The following is a 22653-nucleotide window of genomic DNA, read 5'->3' on the forward strand; positions in this document are numbered from 1 at the left end:
CAGTAACTTCAAGAAAAAATGTACATGCCGCCTTATTTGAGAAGCGGTTGTCATGGACAATAACAACCTAATTATCACCGAATTTCTCTAAACTCAGAACGCTTCCTTTCCCTAGTCCTCCCGATATATTCGGGCATTAGAACAAAAAACACAGACACCGCGAATATACCCACACTAACCTAGCAGACTGTCAATAATTTCCAGAAGAGCTATTTTAAGTGGGTCGGTTTTCTCTCATTTAAGTGAATCATAAAGTGTCACGAGAGCGATGATCTAGGTTGCAAAACTGAACAAGTCAACAGAATGTAAGATTGATTCTATTTTGAAAACTCTGTGATAAGATTTTGATGCCCCAACCTCAACCGATTGACTGCAAGAAGGAAAAGAAAAAGAAGTGGGGCGGTAAACAAAGTTGACAGTCAGAAGCGCAATTTATTGGTTCTATTTTAGTCGGTGCAGACCATGAAACACCTACTCAGGATCATTTATTACAGTGTCATTAAGCAATAACCGGCCGGTACTTCGCTCATAATATACCGGAGAGGCAAAATAAAAACTTGCGTTCAAAGTATACTCAGCCGATACCGGTCGATTTCCCCTCAACCGGCCGGTGTCTCATCCCCTAATTGGAGCTGACGAATTTCTAATTAGAAATGAACACAGCGGGGTGTTAGCTGCTTTTAGTGGTCAATCAGTCAGGAGTCCTCCGGTCCGAGCATCGCTTGGAAGAGAGGGGAAGAAAAATAAATCGTTCTGTTGATTTTTTTGGTTTTAGGAGCAGAAACTAAAAAGCATTTTCAAGTGGCCTCGGCTTGCTCCTATCGCCCGCGCAAATTGGGCTTCATTAAGTCAATTTCCAGAGACACTCCATCAGGTGTATCCAGTCAATTTCTGTCCAAAAAGGGCACTTTGCGCGAATCATCTTGTTAGAGCCGAAACAAACAGCGCTAAGCCGCCGAGTCAATACTGACATGGAGGAGCTTTTTCCTGCTAGCTCCGTCAAACTTTGAATTCGTCGTATTATTTTTGTTTTGATATTTCACTGACGTGGCTGAACTCTGCAAATAAACTCTAGTTCTTTCTTCGTTCATGCTCTCAACTTGGAACTATTAGGGCACAGAGTGTGTTCTGCTCTCTGATTGGTTGGTTATCTGCCCACTGATTAAAAAGCTGCGCTGTGATTGGCCAGTGCCATGAAACAGTATTATCAGTATTATTTATCGAAAGAAACTTTGTCATGGACTTATTTTACGATGGTTCAGTTAAGGTGATACTGAAGATAAATGAATTTAATACATAAACACAAATCGATGGGCAACATGCCATAGTCATGATTCCATGTGGCGACATGCTTCATAGTTAACACATAACACTGCAACACGCTGCAGAGTGCGCACATAATGAATTGACCAAAATGTTTACCTTTTGGGATAAAATTTGCAGTACCCATACAAAACCATGGAAGTTTTCAGGGAAATTGAAGAAAAAAAAATCTCCAACTTGCGTCAGCTTTTGTTTCAATGGAAAATGTTGATTACAAATGCCATTATAGGCCTAATGGTACCCAAGTTTACATTGTCGGCTGTGTTGATCTCGAACTGAAAATCGTCACGTATGGATGCGCATGCACAATTGGAATACCGAACAGGTTTATAATTATGAATGGATCATTAAAGAGCGCCAGTCTTCATTCTCATGTGAATTCCGGGAACAAACTATGGACATGAATAGCATGCAATCATTACGTAGACGACGGCATTTGGTGTCCTTGGCCACGGGATCTAATCGGCAATATTACAAATAATCGGTCACGATGTGGTCATTTTCAAATCACGATGCTGCATTACTGCGGCATTATAAGTGAATGCTATTTCTAATTGAAACCTCGTTGTATAAATCTCTCGTGGGACACGTTGATAGGCCTACACGATTTGTTACAACTGGAATTATCCATCAGAGGATGACTAAAAGATATTGCTATTTTTTTGGAAAACGATCAAATGTTATTGGGCCTCTTATTTGAACGATCCTTAAGACGTAACGTAAGCTTCTTACCTAATTTCACAAAACACAAAATATCTTTTAACTAAATAAAACGCTTACCAGCCCTTTAGAGAAAAACATTGTCGCGGACCATTGTACAGCAACAAGACTGAACACACACAAAAAAGGGTTTGGACATGGTCATCGTATTGTTGTCAGAATCGGAAAGAATCGTCCATCAAAACAAGCAAAAACCGAATAATTTAGTTCTTATTTGTAAGGTGTTTCTTTGAAATGGCGTCACATGCATGTTTCTGCAGGTACACCTTTTGGGGACAAATTTCATGGTAATTGTTTTGCAGGAAAAAAATGCACACTAACATTTAGAATAAAATTTAGTCTCAGTTGTCAGATTCGCCCTTTATTGCTGTCGATGTACTCATTTCAATTTTGTGAATAAAATACTGGCGGGAGAAATTATGTTTGGGCGGGCAAACTTCCCTCCCGGCACCCGCCGAAGAGGAAACGGGGACAATAGTGACCGGACATCAGACAACGGCGCAGTGTGAACACGTTACACTGCAGCAGTGTACACAAATTGCCGCAGAGTTAATTATCTGAAATCAACCAATGATTTCCCCGTTCAAGAAACGCTATCGATTTTCTGTGTCAATACGGCACCCACATCATGCTTGACCGCCATCTTCTTTTCATACCGCTGGGTTTGTATGACCGCCTTGAAGGATGAGGTATTTCTTTCTGGTTGAGAGGTTGGCGCCATCAAAACTTGTCTGACTGGATTTTCTTTATTTCTTTCTTGAAAGAGGACCTTTTGCTGTTGTTTTTGGGGTTACCATGGAAACTAACGGAGCCATGGAAACAAACTAACTTTAACACAGGCTGCTGTGTTTTTGTGATTTTTCTTAAGAAATGTAGGCTTGATTGCCACCGACAACGCAAGAGCGTGTGCGTGAATTTGCAATAATTTACTCTTTCTGTTGGAGATTTATATCATAAATTTCACATACAATTAGGCCCCTAGTCCTTGGCAGATAAAGGAAACAGCGTTTCGAACCCATGAATGTAAGGCACTTAACTTGAATAGAAAAAATACACACAAAAATCTCCTCCACAAACCGTTGCGCCATAAACATGAAATCAAAATATAAACACTCTCTTTCAACTACAGGAAAAATCAGCTCTGGTTACTTGAATAAAAGAACGGCATTCTCAAACAAGCGGTTCTCTCCGTCCCGCGCTTTTCAGTGAGAGTGCCCCCGCAATAACGCCTTTTGAAAAGACTGAATCGAAAGAAGCATTTTGCAGTGAATTAAGAAAAATAATAATACATCTGACTCGGATCTGTAGAAGAACAAAGGAGGAAATATATCCTTCCCTCGACCACCCACCAGCCTTTCCTCTTTTCAAAAACATCCTAGTTGTGTTGGCTCTAACACAACGGCGAGTGCTTTCGATTTTAGAAGTTGTATGAAGCCTTCGGGGGCGTCGCCAAATGTAGAAGAAAAGGGGGAATTGTTCGCTTATAGTAAATCGCTCATTTGCAGTGTCTGATTCAAAATAATTTTGCACAATTTTTGTCCATTTTGCGTGTGACAAAAGCATCTGAAGCTACTGCATCTTCTTCGTCTGTGATGTCTAACTCTGTTGATTTCACTGCTTCATGCAGCTTTGCCATTCATATTGCGAAAGCGCGCCGTTTGTCACGCGACGTCTAGCTCTCTGCTTGCAGTAAAATAATATTTGCGACACGTTTAATCTGAAGAGAGTTTTGGGTTGCCAGTTCATTATTATGCAGTAGAATGCACACCATTTCTTCACATAGTAACACAAAAAGACGGAATCTGAAAAGATTAGAAATTCTGAGCATTTCATCTCAATGAAACACTAGCCGTCCATCCACTGTCACCCCTTGCAGTGCATTCCTTAAATTTACTTGTCTTCCTTTTGCATATTTAAATAAAAACGCCAAAAAAAACCACAAAAACTTCAATGTGATATGATTAACAAACACCGCATTATTTTCTTGAATGTCTCCGTTTTGTATATACTCCGGTTTGTGCACACTCATCATACTTTGAATTGGAAAGGTTTCATGATTGAAATACTCAATTTCAAAATCTTGTGAAAGACCTCAACTATTCTAATGGGGACAAACGACTTTGTTTAAATTACTGCTGCCGTTCTCTACCCATAGCTTACGGATGAAAGTAGAGCTTCTACTTAACTCCCAGTTATTATTTTGGTCGCAAGTTTCAAACTATACAGCACTGAATAAAGGCACAATGTTTGCACGACTCCTCGCCATCAGCCCCACCATTACAGCTCAATTTGAGCATGTAATCCATTGTGTTGACTTCTTGTCCCTTCGGTGACAAAAAGCCTTAAAGTCAAGCTGCACGTGTGCCCGGCATCATAGAGGGGGGAAAAGTCATCAGTGAACCGTTAATACAACACCAGCAACGTGTGCTTTTGACTACAAGAGGCGCTGAGGTGAACATAAATATTGCCGTGTACAAACAGATTAATAGCGGCGTATATGTACATGAAAGACAAAGACAGGAACAATTGTTGGCAAAATAACCCTCCCGTATCGTGTCGGCGTTAAGAGTGGAACTTCCAACTCAAATATGACCACAAACACCATCCCACTTGGTGATTCTACACCACGATAAGAATGTGTTGGCCTTCCGTTCGGCACTAACTCTAAGCTTGGCTTTGCGTTATGGGCTTGCCGTGAATAGCTTTTTTAAAGGATCGATTGTCGGAGGAGCTGAGCAATTTATAATTTCACTTTTACTTTCATTGGTGAGAGAAATTGATTTTTACAGTCAGTGGACACAATGCATGCATTGGGAATGTTCAAATATGAAATTGGCTTTTTGTTGTTTTTAAATCTGCGTGGACATCAAAGCAGGTCTAGAACATTTAAAAAAAAAAAAGATTTGTCTCGAGACGCCAGCTAGTGCGCGCGCGGAAAAAGAAATAGTAAGAATTGATACTTGATTTGGCTTCTTCGATGAAAACACTTTGGCAGAAGCCATAGACACACAATTGCTTAAAATGATTGCTATTTACGCCCCCCCCCTAAAAAAATGATGCCTTCAAACACATTTGCTCATGACAAACTGAAGTAACTCGTTAGTAAAGATTGCAACCAGAATTTATGAAAATATTGCTATAAGTTTTTTGGTAATTCAATTGTTTGTTTTTTTCTTACAAAATTCTTGTTGTCAGAAATTCTGTTGGGTGAATTCCAAGTGTGAAAAGTTGTGACAAAACTTCCATTTTAATTTCAATACTTCATGTTCAAGAAGGTGCTTTCTACAAAATCGCATCCCCCAAAAATGGAAGTTTCAGGAACTTTAGGTGAAGAGAGATATGGGTATTTTACCTCAGGTTTTGAGGGTGAGAATCGTCAGTTCGATGCTCAACAATGTGGTCAGAGTTTTGTTGTTCCCCCATGGTTTGGTATTTGTGAACTTTGATAAACATAACAATATTGAAATTACCCAAAATATGCAATACTGCACAATTTCATTGATCTCTTAATAGTCACTATTTTTATGGACGCAATATTTTGAGCCTCTGACATCCCTGTCATTTATAAATGTGGTTTTTTTTGTTCCTTTAATAAAAGCGTGGTAAAAACAACATTTACAAAGATGACTTACCGGGATAATCTCCAATCCTTGGCATCATCATGTTTCCTCGGATGAAATCCATAGGAATCCCGGCGGATAAGCCCGCTCCGTGAGCCGCTGCCTTCATTAACATGTGTTCCGAGGCTGCCGCGTGAAAGGCGCTCAGGTGCGCTACCCCAGCATGGTGTTGTCCGTTCAAGTACCCGGCGTACAACGGGTGAGCGTAGATAGCCGGCACCGGTACACCAACGCTGGAACCGTGCTTAGAGGTGACGACGGCCGGTCCGTGTATGCCAGGCGGTTGCAGGTTGAGCAGGCCCGGCTTGGGGATGATACTGCCGGTAGCAGCCGCAGCAAAAACTCTGGCAGGGTTGTTAACGCTTTGGCTGGTCGCGGGGACGTGAGCGTGGAAGTACGCCAGTCGCTCACTGAGTGCGGCTTGAAGTTGCCCCTGCAGACCGGCATACTGCACGGCGGTGAGCGTGCTGGCCGCCGTGGCTGCCGTCGGACTCCGTGGTTTCACCACCCTTGCCGTGCAAGGAGGATCTTTAGACAAAAGTGCGTCAATAGAAAAAGACTTGTGTCCCTCCATCCTTCTCGCTCCTTATCGAAGTGTCCAACTTTTAGAAATCAGTCAATGAAATACTGAAAACCCCAGACTATTAACTTAGATCGCACGGAGATTGCGAACACGCACCAAAGAGGATGAGAGATGGATCCAAACTCAAGACGAACCTCTAAACGCCTTCCCCCGCTAGGCAACAATAACTCTCTTTCCTTCACGACAGAACTATGCCAGAGTGTGACACACGATTGTGGTATATGCTGTAATAACTGCTCGATACCTATTGAACCTGAGTTGATTGCCGTGGTTCCCTAACTATCAAATAGATATCAAACTCTGTCGTCCATGTCCATTTCTTTAGATTACGATATAGAGCCCATGGACGGGGTGACGTCACGCCAACTCGTCACGCGATTGGCTGAGCGATCGGGCAGTACTCATTGGATATCTAGAAGTCGGCCATAATCTGTTGTTGATAGGCGAGTCGGCAATTACGGCTTTTAATTACGTGTTGACAAGAACTGGTAATACCCCGGCTTCAATCGATTCGCCGCAGCAATCGGGAGAGTTATCTCTGCCAAAGCCGCAAATATATACACCCAGCACTCAACCGGCAAACGAGGAATCTGGTTGGGAGTAGCCGAGTCATCAGCGACGATGCTGGATATCGGGCGGGTAAGACTTAATAGCGGTGTCAACACTGTAAAGCCGAACGGTAAACCACTGCCGAGTGCCAACCGATACCACGCAATGCAAAATTATATAAAAGATACGCAATTGTTATAGGAATCGACGCGTGAGAGTCAGCTATGTTCAGAGCCCTCTTGATGAGCTCGATATCACACGGGGATAGCGGAGCAGGGCTTCGCCACCGGCAAAAACACGCAGGCAAATCAACCCGTAACCGACTATCACCAACAAGCCCCCAGCACCAATGAACAGACCACCCATTCAAGGGGAGGAAGGGAGGAGAGAGAAAAAAGAATCCCCGGACAAATTAATTACACAAATGAAGTCATGGACGACGCTGCCTGCTCATTGTATGTCATAACACCGGCCGGCCCTCTGTAAACAGCGGGGACATGTGGCGGCTGTTCACCGCAAGCTAGCTGCTGGCGGTGACTTGCGTTATGAATATGTAATTAGTTCGACCCTGTTTACCAAAAAAAGTGGTCCACATAAAAAAAATATTTAGATATTTATAATTTTGCCAACCACTCTTCATTACTGAGCAGATAATTATGTGAAATGTTCTTAGACAATTAAAGCAATAATTTCATCCCAATTACAGCCCTTTGAATATTAATCAGCCGCGCGCGCATTCATTGTCACGTGTCGAGCATGCGCACTCGATCCTCCGGGGACATTTTGTAGTGATTATGGTCCTCTTTCCATTTTGGAGGGTAGTCATTTGGATTAAGAAGTGAAATGGATATCTGCCCACAAGCAAGAACCGCAGAAATTACTTAGTATATCACATAGAACTTCCAATGGCAATCATGAATTGTTATTATTGTGGACTGGTATTGGAAAACATAGCGCTAATCGTACTGCTCAGTGAAGCATTTCTGTCAGAAATCAAACATGCAAAGTATAATTAATCTATTTTTTTTTCAAATCTGGACATTTTTATCTACCGGGCCAAATACTATATCAATAAATTTGGCTAATGAGAGCGTATCGGAGCGCGCACACGCATTCAATGTACACCACTACGGCAAAACAACCCTAATTCCTTTATCAAGTTGAACATGAAATAACAATTTCATATAATTTCATTGTTTTCCACCTCTGTAGACAAGAATGTGTCTCCGTTCTGCACCGGGTTTGTAGAATAAACCAGTGACTACAGTAATGTCTTATTCGAAGACATTACTGAGACGGTACCTCGCTAACGCGCATGTCACACGCGTTGGGCGCAATTCTATTGGTCGAATGAGCAATGAGTGCGTACATGACTACCAGGCCTGCTCGCAAGCGTGGTACCAGGTCAGTTTGACGTCTGTGCATTTCGAACCAATTTTTGTCTCTTTTAGTTCCGGTGGTTTTTGCAGAGTCTTCAGCTTTATTACGTCACAAATACTTATAAACGGTGGTATTGACAAAAAAGGTCGAAATACCGAGATATTAAGTCACAAGTTGCAAGGGACGGATCTAGCTTTTAGGAAACGGACAGAGACGGGCTGGTATTTGAGTGAAGGTGTGCCCCTGCTATGGGTTCAGGGAGCATGCCCCCTCCCCATTGTAAGGCAATTAGAGACTAAATTTAAGAACTTTGAGTCAAATGTTATTATTTTCGCCCCATTTTACTGGTAGGCCTATCATAAAACAAAAACAAAACATTCAGCAGCTGAACGGAGGATTGCAAGCCCTCAACCCCCTAGATCCGCTAGTGGGTTGGTGAGAAAGTCAAACCAAATCAGCATGTAGGAATTTGTGGTCAGCGCAACGTTGGGTTGACAATCCCAACAGTTTTGGGGGTTTTGACTGAGGGCACACGACCGTTTCATTTGATCTAGCCCATATGGCGCGGTTTCACAGTTAATCTGTTGGATCATTCCTAGTCGGCGCTCCAAGCTCTGTGCTCTGGGCAACTTGGAGCGCAAAAAAGAGCATCCCTTCTCCGTATCATTACTGATTATATTCACTCAGATTAAGTTGTTTGCGAAATCGAGGCGTTTGCACTCCTCCGTCCCAATTGCTATTAATACCCAGTGATCTCGAAGTTCTAAGCTGGGATCTATATAAAATGATACTACCCACCCCGCCAGATACAATAAAACCTTGGCAGCAATTTCATTCCATAAATGTCGGGTCAATCAAATCCACCGCGACAAAGAACCCCAGGCCCTGAAACGGACCAGGCACGACAATTTAGAGGGGGGAAACACGAGGGTAGACGGTGGCCCGGAAAATTGGAAACGCCAGCCCAACTCGGACTATTTCCACCGCGCAGCACCTCTGGTAAGAGAGATGTTATCTCGAGATAGCAATTCCGATATGCGCACTTTGTTAACTCGGCCGAAGATTTCATTGTTCAAGAAGAAACTGAAGAAGCATAAAGCGAAGCAAGTGGTGCTCTTGTTTTTGCAAGCTAGCTTTACGGCAGAACAAGCTCGGCATGAATGCGCGTCAATTGAATCTGATTTATGTATTTGCCCTATCTCCCTGTATACCGATCTTATCTTTCCGCTCCGATGTGCTTGATTAATACTTTAGGGGGAAACTGGCGATTTCTTCGCCCTTTTTATCTCGGCAACTTTGTTTGTGACTTTAATTTCAATTAACAGAAATGAATGGGAAGTGACGGGCGAGGATGAGTGGAGTTGTTACAGACACGCAGGTGATTTGGTCTTTCTCCTGGGAGAGTTGGGAGGGCAATCTTTATCATTATCATGTCTGACTGTGAGGATGTATTGTGTAAAGCCAGACTGACAAGGGACAAATTTGCTCTCGACATCCAACGGTGGTGTTTTCATTGTTTGAAGTAGGTTGATGCGCCGAAGGGGAGGGACTTTTTTCCACCGACATAAACGATGCATTTCGACTGAAGCTAAAAAAAAAAAGCGTTGGTACAATACAGTAGTGTCTCAGTGCGGTGTAATTGTTCACACGAGCAACATATCCATGTATGGTTTTATTTGATGTTGTCAGTGATAATAAGATACGGTTAGCCTAATAAAGCTGGGCTCAGAGAGCCCTTTTTTGCTTAAATAGGCCGGATTTTGCACCTTCATTGGCGTTACGAGTATCCGGCACTGCCCAGTTCACAAAGTGACGGCGAGTCAGTCAGTCAGTCAGTCGATCGGGGCATGGGACCAGCAAAAACCTAGGAAAAAGTAAACAAACAAAAAACAAAAAATAATATCATTAAAGGACGTGTTGTTGTCTTTACGAAATTAGGCGAAACAAGATCATGGAAACTCCTTTTGACGCTCTGTATATCAGTGGAAAGATGACGAAGTTGATAATCCATTTTATGCAGGGGAGGAAAGTTGCTTAGACTGATCAAGTTTTGTTTAAACAAACAAATATAAGCCTAGAACAATTTTTGCAAACACATGAATGGCGTTGAATTTATGGGACATAAATGGGAGATATTCTTTTCTTTTTTTAGTGAATTTTATTTAAGTCGAGAGCATGCACATAGAGAGTACATCTCTCGTTATCTGTCGACAAAGCCACTCATAAATAATTAATATAGAACTTATGATTTTATAGATTTTCACGAGTATCCTTTGTGACGTTGGTGGTATTGACGGCATCTATCACTTGAATTTGAACCTTTCCAGTTACCTTCCATCACCCAGGTCGAATGACTGACGTTATGACTATTTTTCTTTGGCATGAAAACGGGATCGGCAAATGAGATTATCTGCTAAGCATTTTAAGGTCTAACGGGGGAAGCCAAGCGTGGCCGGACAAATCGCCTGCCAAATCACGCTTGAAAACGGTCAGCCGTGCCACACGGCTGCACCTCAGCTGTGCCAGAATCGGCTACAGACCGGAAAATAAATTGCCACAAACTTTACATACATAGTATAAAATACTTCCAACACTTTGCTCAGTGTTCAAATAAAAGCCTGATTTACTTGGGTTTTTTTTACTTTCTGGTTAATTTTTAGGAGTTACCAGATGGGTTTTTTTTTCGGTGATATTCCTCCCAAGATGATCATTCTTAAGAAAGTAGTCCCGAAGCCCATCGCCATTTAAAGAAATTCTCCATCGGAGATACACACGGAGATATGCACTTATGGGTCAAATTTCATTCAAATTTCTCACAATTAGAAGCTTATGGACCTGTCACTTTTAACAAACACTTATGTCAAACCTTCCTGGATTAAAAAAAATAACCGCATGCAAATCGTAAAATTGGCTTCCGTAAAGCTTCTGATTTTTTTTCTTTAGCGTGCCAATCCAACATTCGATCAATTCCTACGTTTATGAGTCTGGATATCCTCTGCCAAAGATTTCTTCATCCTGGCAAGGGACAAGGGGAAGGGGAAAACATCACAAGTGAAGAAAACTTTGGCCCTCAAATCTCAGCCAGTCACGCTCCGTCTCAAGACTCGATATCTCCCAATCCCATTATTGAGCGGGTAATGAGAAGCCCAAATTACAGTTGGCAGTCATCACGTATGATTATACGGAGATAATTCCATCACTTCGACCAGATCTGCGACCGGCATCCTATTAGGACGAGGGAGTTGCGATGCTCTTTCCTTCATCGGATCATCATCGGCATCGGCACGGGGAGCCGGCCGGCAATGGCCCCCGGGCGGATGAGCCTGAGTGACCCCCGGACATAGAGCTGTTGTGATCATGGACCCATCGGTAAACCTGACTAGATATGGCGACAAGGAAAGAAAACGAAAGGGTAGGATGCCAGGATGGAAATCAAACTACGGAAAATGATTATTATTTTGTTTCAAGCACAGTTTATACTTGGATTCTTTGATTCTTGACTGGTAATAACACTTGCGATTGATTTTGACATGCATGAAATGTTCATACTCAGTACGAAAGCGAACGTGAAAGCAAATGCGAAAGTGAACTTGTGACGTCACGGAAAGTTTCCGTGCTGCAAAGTCACACAAGTTGAACACATTTCAACTCCAGTGAATTTCTCAGCAAATGTACCCAGACGTCAAAAGCAGATGTTCCCCAAAATGTAAACTCCGTTCAATTTTTTTTCTCGAATAGTTGTCGTGTCGCTACACTTTGCGCTTGCCTTCTCAATCGCATTAAGCATGCACCGGCTGACCTTTAAGACTGTCTTTTTAATTGGTAGTTCACGTTTGTACGACATGTATCTTGTTTTCTCAAGTGCTGAACTGCCACTTTTGAGAATCTTAACAGCAGAGGGCGCCTTACTGTGTGAAGATGGCACATCCGGATATCCGAGACCATCACAGGGTGATGTAAATTGTTTCCGAGAGGATTTTAGCGCCGTGAAGGGCTAACCTGATACGGTGACACGACACAGAGCCTCCATTATCTAAGTGCACAATTTAATCAACAGCCCTGAGCGTGTAATTGAAATCCGTTTTCGGAAAAAAAGAAGAAAAAAAAGGAACGAGAGGAAATCGTTTTGACTGCCATCTCACATGCGAAATTGTGAGAATTAAGCGTGTTCTTGTCGCCATCCTTGATGTAAAATCATTTACCGATTTCCCAAGATCTGTGAAATTGCTCGGAAGAGAAGAGTGGTTGTAGTTAAGGGGTGAGCGTAGCGAGGCATGAGGCATTATACGGGGATTTTGTGCCTGGAAAGAAGACCCGGGCTTTAGGCTGTCTTTCTCTCTCTGCATCCCTCTCGCTCGTTTAGCTTTCGAACATCACTCCACAAAATGAATATGACTCCTCCATTAGTCATATTGACTAACTGAGTTACGGGCACAACTGCGCCTTAATATCCGCATCATTAAAGCTATTAGGAGCTGGCCGGGGCTGAGAGCTTGTCTGGCCTAATCAGCTTTGGCATATATCGCATCAGGAGGGACTTGGTCGGATGGCAGGACAACACCTGTCATTGTTAGGGTGAGAGAGGAGTAGGCACGGGGGGGGGGGGGGGTTCGCGCGGGGGAAGGGGGGAGACGCACTGAAACTCCCCGTAAGACATAACCGACCGACCCCGTATATTATCACCGATGTTTAGGGAGATGCTATCCCGTTCAAACACCCATCCTAGGTGTATCACACCCGGTCCCCCTAAATTTCAACCCGACCTTCATTATGATTAGAAGAACACTCAGTTGTGCTTCCATTAAGATCAAAGACGCGTACCGACAGGTAAAACGGATTAGGAGCGCGGTCTTGCCACCCGTACATCCCCCAAGCGATGGCAGCGATATAAGGTGCGACGCTACCCCTATGGATTAAGAAAACCACCACCGCAAAAAATCTCGAAATCGAGTGGTTGCTGGGAAAAGGCGAAGGGGTAAAAAACGGACAGCCTTGGGCAGGGCGCGAAACTAGCCGAGAAATGAGATTATTTATTGGGAGTGGGCCAGAATAATTGTCATTAGGACCGACCTTGTTTAAGAGTATTGAACGCTGAAAATGGAACACTGCAGTAGGTAGATGGTTTCTTCGCGAGCTCATCGAGCCGCTATTAAATTACCAAGATGACAACTTACAACTGGGGTCTTTACATCTTCTTGCCCGCTTTTCGCTTCCTTTTAAAAAGCAATATTTGAAAGTGTCATCGTAATGCGGCATTACACCTTTTACATGATCAAGGCTTTAAGCACGGTAGGTGAACCCGACAGAAAGTGCCTGCAGTGACAGCTTGGGAACCGGTCCATTTTAAAGTTTCTGAAATTAACAGGTGAAACTAGAGTCGATGTTTCGAACGTCATTACGCCATCGTCGTCAAAAGGAACGGATAAAAAAACGACGCCACGATAACTTAACATAGACCATTGAAAACAGGACGATCAATAATAGCTTGAATACAGCATTTTGCTGTTTTATTTGACATTTTGGAAACTGAGAGTGCAAATCTTCGTCCAAGGTAATGGACAACATTGGCAAACATTCAAAAATGAAACTGTCAAAATACCATGAAATATCTTACTTTACTGAAAGTAGATGCTCCAAGTACATGCTGTCATTTTCGAGAAAAGAGCAATTTCCATCATTTCTTCGCGATATCGTTAGGTCCAAACCATCGTGATTCCAAGATGCATTTCACACTGCAGTTTCCTCAAAAGTGTGATATTTACTGAACTGAAATGTTGACAGGTTAGTTTTTAATAACCTGCTTCAGATTTGTTTTCCCTAGAATCTGCAAAAGACATTGTTCTCTTTGCAAACGGTGTCCATTATTATAAACAACTATGGTGAATTTCAGTTATTTAGACAAGCACCACGAAACACAACACAATTCATATACTTTTTAAATTCATTTATTATCGGTCTTCAGATTTGTAGATTTTGAAGAAGAATTTTTATGAAGTTAAAAAGTTGTTGTTATAAAAACGTTGAGGCGTAAAAGAATTTGTCCAACAACATTGTGAAGGAGGTAGCTGCCCTTGGGCCTCGGCAAAACCGTAATTTGGCGTTGATCTCTGGTTGAACCTAACAATCCATTCTGCCTTAAATTATGAGCCCTCATAAATTGAACTCTTAAATAGCTCTGTTGTTAAACAAAGGAAAGGTTGCTGCATGAACCAATAACACAGGAACGAACTCTCTTGTCTATAATTACCGGTGTAAAATTCGTGAGTTTGTGTCCCTATTAAAAGAATTTAGGAGTGTTACTATGTTTGCTGTGAATTTTACAACGTGCAGTGCGTTCAAAAGACACTCGTAAAGTTGTAAAAAGCTTGTAGTTGAGGCTTTGGCGAGTTGTTCACAATCCGTTGACATTTTTTGGCTTTTGGAATTTCTCTTTTGCTATTTGGATTGCACTTTGATAGTCCGCTCGTTTTAAAGTCGTTACCAGATCGTAAAGTTTCTTCCTTGAAGACGGCTCCGACAAAAAGGAGGCTTCGGCAAATTTGCTTGTTTAACCCCACTTCGTGCAAAGATAAGAAATGCGCTTTTATGTTCTTGCAAACAAGATGGTATACGCTTTTAACCGAATAGAAGATAATGGTTGTGCATGGAGCATTTGAAAACAAAAACTTTCCTCGCAGGATTCGTTTATACTGCAAACATTTCGTATTATCAATGGCATTTCACAGCCAGTTACTCTGCTGTGATCAAAAAGAACAGAATACACGAATCAACAGCAAACAAGATTTATTTCCTTTAATCTACAAAGGAAGTAATCGTAAGGTTTCCGATATCATGATAATGTGAGTCTCTATTCGCTAACATTCCGAATTCTCTCAAGGTATCGACAATTTTTACACCAAACAAGTTCCAATAAATTCAAATCATAAATTGACAATTCATTCCTGCTTCATTGCCTAGTGTTTTGCAGCTATGGGGAACAATCATGCACGACGCAGCAATTAATTTTGTCGATTCTGACATACACATAATATACAAGTGCCGTGAAAGAAGGTGGAATTTTATGGGCGATATCTATAGATAATAACCCTTGATAGCTGGTTGATGACACCTCGGTACAATAACGCGGTGGAAAAGCAAAGACAGAAAGAGACAACTGTTGACACGGGGAGTGTCTACCGGCTTCTACGGGTGCTTGTTGGCGGTCATAAACAGCCCAATTCACGCGGAACTGGGTCCATTTTGATGCGCTGAAGTGACACTCGTCACTTGATTGCTATCAAACATCGCACCAATTCCAAACCAATTGGACACCTGTGTAATCGTATTTAGGTCATAAAAACTGACTTCCAAAAGTCATCAAAGGATCCGTTTTGTGTTCTCAATCGAGGCCAGTTTGCGACCTTTTGTGCAACACGCCATAAAAATACCAGTTTACGTCTCTTTTTCCCCTTTGTGTTTCATTTAGACCTTTAAAGTTGCAGTTGAACGAGGCTGAAATGAAGAGTGCCATGTATGGGTCAACTTGTGCTCATGCATTATGAGGCCTCGGGGTTGACGGTTGATATGAGGTGCCAGCTTGCGACTCGAATGCCTTAAAAATGCATTCGCAGATCAGGGTGACACCTTCCTGGTACTCAGTAATATAAACGACGAAGTATGGTGAACCAATGAATGTCGTTTGCTTTGTATATCTTCTCCGCTATCTCCTTTAAATAGAGTTTCAAGGTTCGCATGGCACCCGGCCACAAAATAAAGGTCTTAAAATGTGGACACAAAATGATGCCTGTCCTTAAACCTGGACTCCAAATGGTGTCCTAATACTGTCCGAATCCGATACTTGTTTGCGATGTTAGAAACTGGTTGGTGCAAGGAGCAGACATCTATAACCTTTCCCGAGTTTCCCATTGTAATGGCGGGACTCGGCTCACGATCCAAAATGTTTTAAGTGAGGGTACTTGACGCCAGACGTTTGAAGGTTCGAATCCCGCAGGAACATTCAAGAGTGGGAACAGACCTTTACTGAGGACGAGGAAAAAACAACTGTCTATTCAATGTAATGACGTTTAAACAGTGCGGTCTAGCATTGTTTTTACGACTTCTTCTTGTGTTTATATTCTGTGCTCTTGTGCATGTAGACTGTACAAAGTGAACCGCATCACTGAGAAAAAGAGTCTTAAAACCACTTGAGAGAAGAATATGTCAGCTTCATCCCCTGTCCGTTTGAGATGAAGACAAGAAATCCAAAATGAGCGAGAGGGGAGGGACTGCAACTTAGCAAGACAAGTCCCCCATGAGTTTGACTTCTCCCAGGCCCTTGCCACCCCACTAATTGGTTGTCCGCGTTCCGAGCTCGCCGCCACTTGTGCCAAGATAAATTAATGAAATCATCGCCTGCCGTAGCTATGCACGCAGCTATGCCCCGACCGTATATTTCATCTAATAGCGGCCCGATGTCTCATATAATATGAAGATCTCGACAGCAAAGTGCTGAAATTACCCACTCCAGCATGTGGCTGAGGCATCATTATCGCATGATTGCTGGTCATACTCACCAACATTTTTCAATTTTTTTTAATCTGCGGCCGGGAAGGAGGGGGGAGCCTCAGTTCCCCGGGTCCCCACGACAAAGAGACGATGACAGTGTCGCCATGTTTATCTCCCCAAACCCCTGCAATATCACGGCGGCTGTTTGCACACTCGGCCGCTCGATAAAAGAACCTGTCGTTATCCGCGTGGCTGCGCTGAAATTTATCAGTAGATTTTTTTTCAGCCATGTTCCGGGCGCTCATCTTCGATACGAGGTCGAAAAAAATTCGAATACCCCCAGAAACTGGTGGAGAGCAGTGACAGAATATGTGCATTTCTATAGAATGCGACAAGTCACCTAAGTGGGCAGTGGCCACTGGCCACTGCCCACTGGCCATTTTAAAACCATTCACCGGCCACCACCATACGGTGACAGCAGGCGCGGTTCTACGGGGGGGGGGGGGGCTAGGGGGGGCTGTAGCCCCCCAAAAATTTTGTCTAGCCCCCCAAAATAAATTCCGTAAAAAGAAAAATTGCATTAGCAAAAAGAAGGATTGTGATGTACATGCGAACGGTCTCCCCCTAAAGAAGAAATAGCCGTGACAAGGGTGCATTAGTTAATATAGTGTGAATGATTTTAGGATTTTATTGGCGCTCCCCATTGAAAATATGGCATGAGTCCCCCCCCCCCCCCCCACCCCATTAATTTTCGGAGGCCTAAGTGTCTGGAAAAAATAACCGGTCTACATTTCAGCACGCCTCCCTGAAAAATTCTGGATCCACCGTGCTAGCCCCCCCCCCAAAAAAAATATTGGTTCTAGAACCGCGCCTGGGTGACAGCTGTAATGGTATCGATGATACGGCATTTTAATTTTTTTTTACTTTTTTATCAAGCTTGAACTTTGAATGCTCGTTTGAAAATAAACAAATTCCAACAAAGAACCAAAACAGTGACAATGCATTGTAGAAAAACCTTGTTGTTTTTCAATGATAGAAAGTAAACGAAATTCAGTTGGACTACAAACCGTTTTAAATTTGAATAAAAGAGGATTCTAAAGTTTCATTTTATCAAGTAAAACATTTCGATCAAAATAATGGCAAACGATATCTTCTTGTCATCTGTATGCTGATTAGGGGCATTTTTCGATAAAGTCAACATATTAGCAAGAGATGCAAATATACAGATACTCGTGAGTCAAAATCGGTAGCAAAATGAAGATGTTTTCATGCGGATGCGTCTTCTCAAAAAAAAATTATGTACGAAACAAGGTTTCGCATTAATCACTTTGGTGAAAAAAAGTATATAAAGCATTCACATTTTCCGTTAGTCATTTCTGAAACATTTTGTCACAATATTATGGCCTACATAATGCTGAAATGTTCTGAATAACTTTCTTCTTTCCGGAAAAGGCGAGAAATTGAAAGAAGAAATACTAGCTCATGAAAGAGCGGCGGTCCTAGAAAACTGCCCACATTTTTACTCAGTGAATTTTCCCCGGCAACAGGCAATAATATACTCGTCCTTTCTTGCCTCGGTCGAGCCGCAGTTTGCGGAGTTCGGACCCAGATCGGGCTTTAATGCTCTTTTGATCGTCTGCAAACAGAATTCCCACGTCTCGGTCGACGGAACGTGCAGGGGAGACTTTAATTAAAATCCCGAGCGGCGGTGGAAGGTTTTTTCGGGTTTTTTTTCTTCGGCATATCGCTGTCGCGTTGCTGGCGAACTCTTCAGATTCAAGTTTTGTTATTTCGTCCCGGCACACAATGTCTGGGAGTTTTAAGAGGCAGCAGTTTCTTGAGTGTCCGTTTTCGGTCTTTTTGTTTTTCTTTGTTAAGATGCCTGGCCATATTCAACCGTGAACTATTCATGTTGCACCACTTCCGAACATTTAAACGAAATCGAAGATCATTTTTTGTAAAGTCACGATTTCTCTCAATGAAAGGAATGATATGTATTTCCAAAACATTTCTCCAAACTGTTTCGCTGAATTGTACTGTCGGAACCTTAGTTTTATTTTGAAAGTCGGACACACATTGCGAGCCTTGAACGTTCATTCATGCAGCATGAACGTTCATTCATGCAGCACGAGCCACGTTCACATTTCTTTGGGCTTTCAACACTTTTGTTCTTTCACATAGAAACAGACTCCACATGTTGTCATTTCACAAGTCCCAAGTTCTTGCATATTATGTTTATTATGTTAATTAAGTGAGACCCAAAATTAAAGTGTGGTTGTTTGTTGAATTCAGTTTTAAAAAAGCATGCATGGCTCATTTCATATGTACAGGAACAGCAACGTGCAAGCATGTAAGAGAATGCCTTTAAAAAGAACTGTGAATATAGCCTAGATGCTGGTTTCTAGAAAACGTGAACATAAAACATCAGCTGCATTATATCTTATTTTGGATTATTATAAGATATCTTATTTTGGATTGATGAAGAGCCTGAAACTACGACTCGACGTTTCTTAAATCAAAAGTAGCAATACAGAAGTATAACTATACCATCTCTATACCAAACCCACTTATGTCGAGTCGAGTAACAATTCGACCGAAAACAGTGACAAAACGGTTGTGTTAGCGAGACAGACTGTCTTGCAGCGCCCCATTAGCGTTAATTTGAAGTCTCGTATATATTTGCATCGCAAGGTGTTAATCTCGCGACCCTGAAATTTATGTAGCGATTACATGTTCACCGGTCCCCGCTGATCCACACAACACTCACATGGCCCGTTATCAAATGCACGGGTATTACTGGCAATTAAGTGATTACACTAAGACAGGGATAGGGTCGGCTCGCTTTGATGCAAGGTGGCCCGATCAATTTGGACAATCAGTCGAGGGGACTAGTGATGGATTTACGCCGATAGCCCGTGGGTGATATGATACGTAAGCCAACTGACCTGCAGCGCGGACTGCAGCCTTGCTTCGTGTGGCTCTGCTAGCCCTGATGCCCTCTGGCCGGAGACCAATGGCCAACCCCCTTCCTTCCCGTCCCGTACCAATGAATTAAATGACCGCTGGCTATCGAACCGGTGACTAAACAATCCAGATTGGAAAATCTGTGTTCCGATCTGTCGTTCTTTGTGAATTATGACGGTGTTGTATTGTTCGTTTTATTGATTTCATCCTCGTTTTTTCCGGCAAGGAATGACGACACAATTTGTATTGATTCGAGCAATGATAAAAACAGAACACAACAATCATCCACTAAATCGTTCTAATATTGCACATTTTCTGTCTTGGCTGATTTTAATCTATACCCTGGTAGATGGACAAACTGAGGAAATGTTTAGATTGTTTTGAGTTTTTCGTCTTTAAATATACTTCCATATCGATCAAAGAGGAACGTTTTTTCCCGTAGCCCGATACAACTTCGAAGTCTACATGTATAGGTACATCATTGCCGGCGATCTTAAACTCATCCAGCCATGTTGGTCTTGTACCCTTCCTCCGCATGAAAAACGCATGATATTATAAATTCCACAGACAAGGCACAGACCAATATTGAAAATGGCGCCTTTGGTATTTTTATGACAAAAGGCCCTGATTATTATTCGTATAAAATTAGAAACAACAAATCTCTAGTCCACTTTGCTTGACATCTTGGTAAACAATTGAACAATGATATGCTTTTTTCATGTCTGTGCATTATGTGATGTTTTCTACATTAAAACAAAGTTATTCTTGTCCTTTATTTTATTATTGTCCATTCATAAATTACTCACCCATGTTTTCTTAGAAATGCGAAAAAATCGGCACAGAATACATTGCAAACGATTGCAGTCTTTGGGGATCCGCAGGTTAACGACCAAACTATCAGTGGACTTCCAAACAAAGGGATTAAAAGTGCGCTAACTAATTTTTAATTCAATATTAGTTACATCATGCCGCGTGATTTGCGGCCGCACTATCATGCTCGCCATATCACAGTACCTAGCAACACTGCCGCACCGTCAACGAATTAAACGATTACAGGAAATTACAGATAAAGGTTGACTTAATAATTGATGATACTGGCTGTATATACTAGGCGCTGATTTGTCCGGTCAGTCACGCTGCCAGTTCAATCATGATCATTCGTTGCGGTTGCAAACCGGGAATGTATATGTAATTTTCTCATCCTTAAAAGGTCACTATTTGTCTCTCTTTAGAAGGAGTTTGTTGTGTTTCGACCCAAGATGTGCAAGATGGTGCATGTGAACCTGTCTAAGGACAATCTACAAGAAGATGACAATATGTATATGTAATTTTCTCACTCTTAAGAATTCACTATTTGTCTCTCTTTAGAAGGAGTTTGTTGTGTTTCGACCCCAAGATGTGTAAGATGGTGCATGTAAAACTGTCTAAGGACAATCTACAAGAAGATGGCAATATGTATATGCTATTTTCTCATCCTTAAAAATTCACTATTTGTCTCTCTTTTCTTCAGAAGGAGTTGTGCTGTGTTTCGTCACAGAGATGTGCAAGATGGTGTATGTGCAACTGTCTCCCCCCCCCCCGTTTAGTTTCATTATGAGAGGAAAACAGGTTAACAAATGTACCACCATTTTAAAAGGCTTGTGAGCATAATTTTAAACACTTAATTATACAATGCAAATAAAGAACTCCAAATTCTCTTTAATTAATCACAGAATTAGCTCCTTAAAGAACTGTGTTTTCCTTTGTCGACATGCCCGATACAATATCTCCACCGGTACTAGGAGTTTAGTTTCGCAAAGTTGACCTGATCTCATTTTCAGATTCAGTCTTGAGTCAAAATAGGTCATCCGTGTATTTCCACCCCTCCCCCCCCCCCCAAAAAAAAGAAGCCGTAAAATTGCCTTGTTGCAAGTCCTCACCGACTCTCACTTTAGCCTACTTTTGTGCCAGAATTAGATCTGTCGTCGTGCTTTCAATCTGAAGAGCAAACTAGCGTCCGAGAGCAATATATACCCCAAGTTTCCCCCATGTCCCCCCCCCCCCCCCCCCCCCCCCCCACTGCCTATCACAACCCATCGCAAGGAGATGGATTATCGCTGATTATTAGGAAGCCTTTTACCACCTACCGGTCGATGTTCATAATTTGCCGGTCGACTGGTCCGACCGGCCGGCCAGTTTCTTCCAATCTCTCAACTCCGGTTGGCCGGGAGGGGCTTTGCCGCGCGCGCCTGCCGGTTGTGGGGGGTCTGGAGCGCGCGCGCGAGGGTATGAAATGAATACTAATTGGATAGAGTCATCATCTTTATGGGCATCGTGTGCGTGCCTGCCATATTGTGTTGCCGTTTTGTCCATTCATGACTTTCTATTCGTTTCAACGTATTCAAATGACAGCCCGCGTATGACAGGATTTTTTAATAAACACTGAAGAACAGGGCCAGCCGCATGAGGGCGGTGTTTCGGTCGGATCGTCTGCCAAGTTTCTTTAAACAAATAATTTTCCATTGTCACGTCACACAAAATATAACGCATCCACGGTTCACTGTCGATTTCTTTTCTATAAGGAGATATTTTATGAACACAAAAGCTTGCACCTAAAAGAACACTTCTAATCAATTGCATTCTTGTGATCACTTTTCCAACTGGAATGTATTTATTGAATTTGAAAATTAAATTCTGGGTGTGAATAACAGTAAACACTTTAAAAAGATTCTTATTTCTTAAATTAATATCCAAGTCAAATACTAATGCTCAAAACATATGACTGTTGTTTCCGTCCAATGCTTCAAAAGAATATATACATTATTTGTAATCAAGAAATCTTTTATAAAAATCAATCAATTACAAAAAAAAAACATTTCAGATGTTGTCCAATATTGCGAAATAATGCTTCTTTTAAATTAATGATATCTAATACGTCAAACGGTACAAAATGAGACGTCCAAAAAGTTCAGCATTTCTGCAAAATGTTTGGCCCTGCTAGATTTATTTTACTAGATGTTTATAGAAAAGTCATGATAAACGAATCAAGAC

The 22653-nt window shown here is 42.0% G+C and overlaps 1 protein-coding gene across 1 annotated transcript; it reads right to left on the minus strand.

Moving 5' to 3' along the window:
* Positions 1-412: 412 nt before the first annotated feature.
* On the minus strand, positions 413-7267 carry LOC119746110. Its single transcript, XM_038222905.1, has 2 exons — positions 5676-7267; positions 413-721 (listed from the first exon to the last, which is right to left on the minus strand). The coding sequence occupies exons 1-2, from the start codon at positions 6235-6237 to the stop codon at positions 696-698; spliced, it is 588 nt and encodes a 195-aa protein (XP_038078833.1). The 5' UTR covers positions 6238-7267; the 3' UTR covers positions 413-695.
* Positions 7268-22653: the final 15386 nt, after the last annotated feature.

The sequence above is a fragment of the Patiria miniata genome, unplaced genomic scaffold (genome assembly GCF_015706575.1).
Source record: "Patiria miniata isolate m_02_andy unplaced genomic scaffold, ASM1570657v1 HiC_scaffold_7, whole genome shotgun sequence".
Taxonomy (NCBI): Eukaryota; Metazoa; Echinodermata; class Asteroidea; order Valvatida; family Asterinidae; genus Patiria; species Patiria miniata.

What these genes read in the sequence shown, in the direction of transcription:
- LOC119746110 (XM_038222905.1), bottom strand. Translation starts at nt 6,237, where the DNA reads ATGGAGGGACACAAGTCTTTTTCTATTGACGCACTTTTGTCTAAAGAT. An exon ending in AAGGATTGGAGATTATCCCG is followed by an intron (nt 722 to 5,675) that starts GTAAGTCATCTT and finishes CTCTCTTCCAAG; the next exon opens with CGATGCTCGGACCGGAGGAC.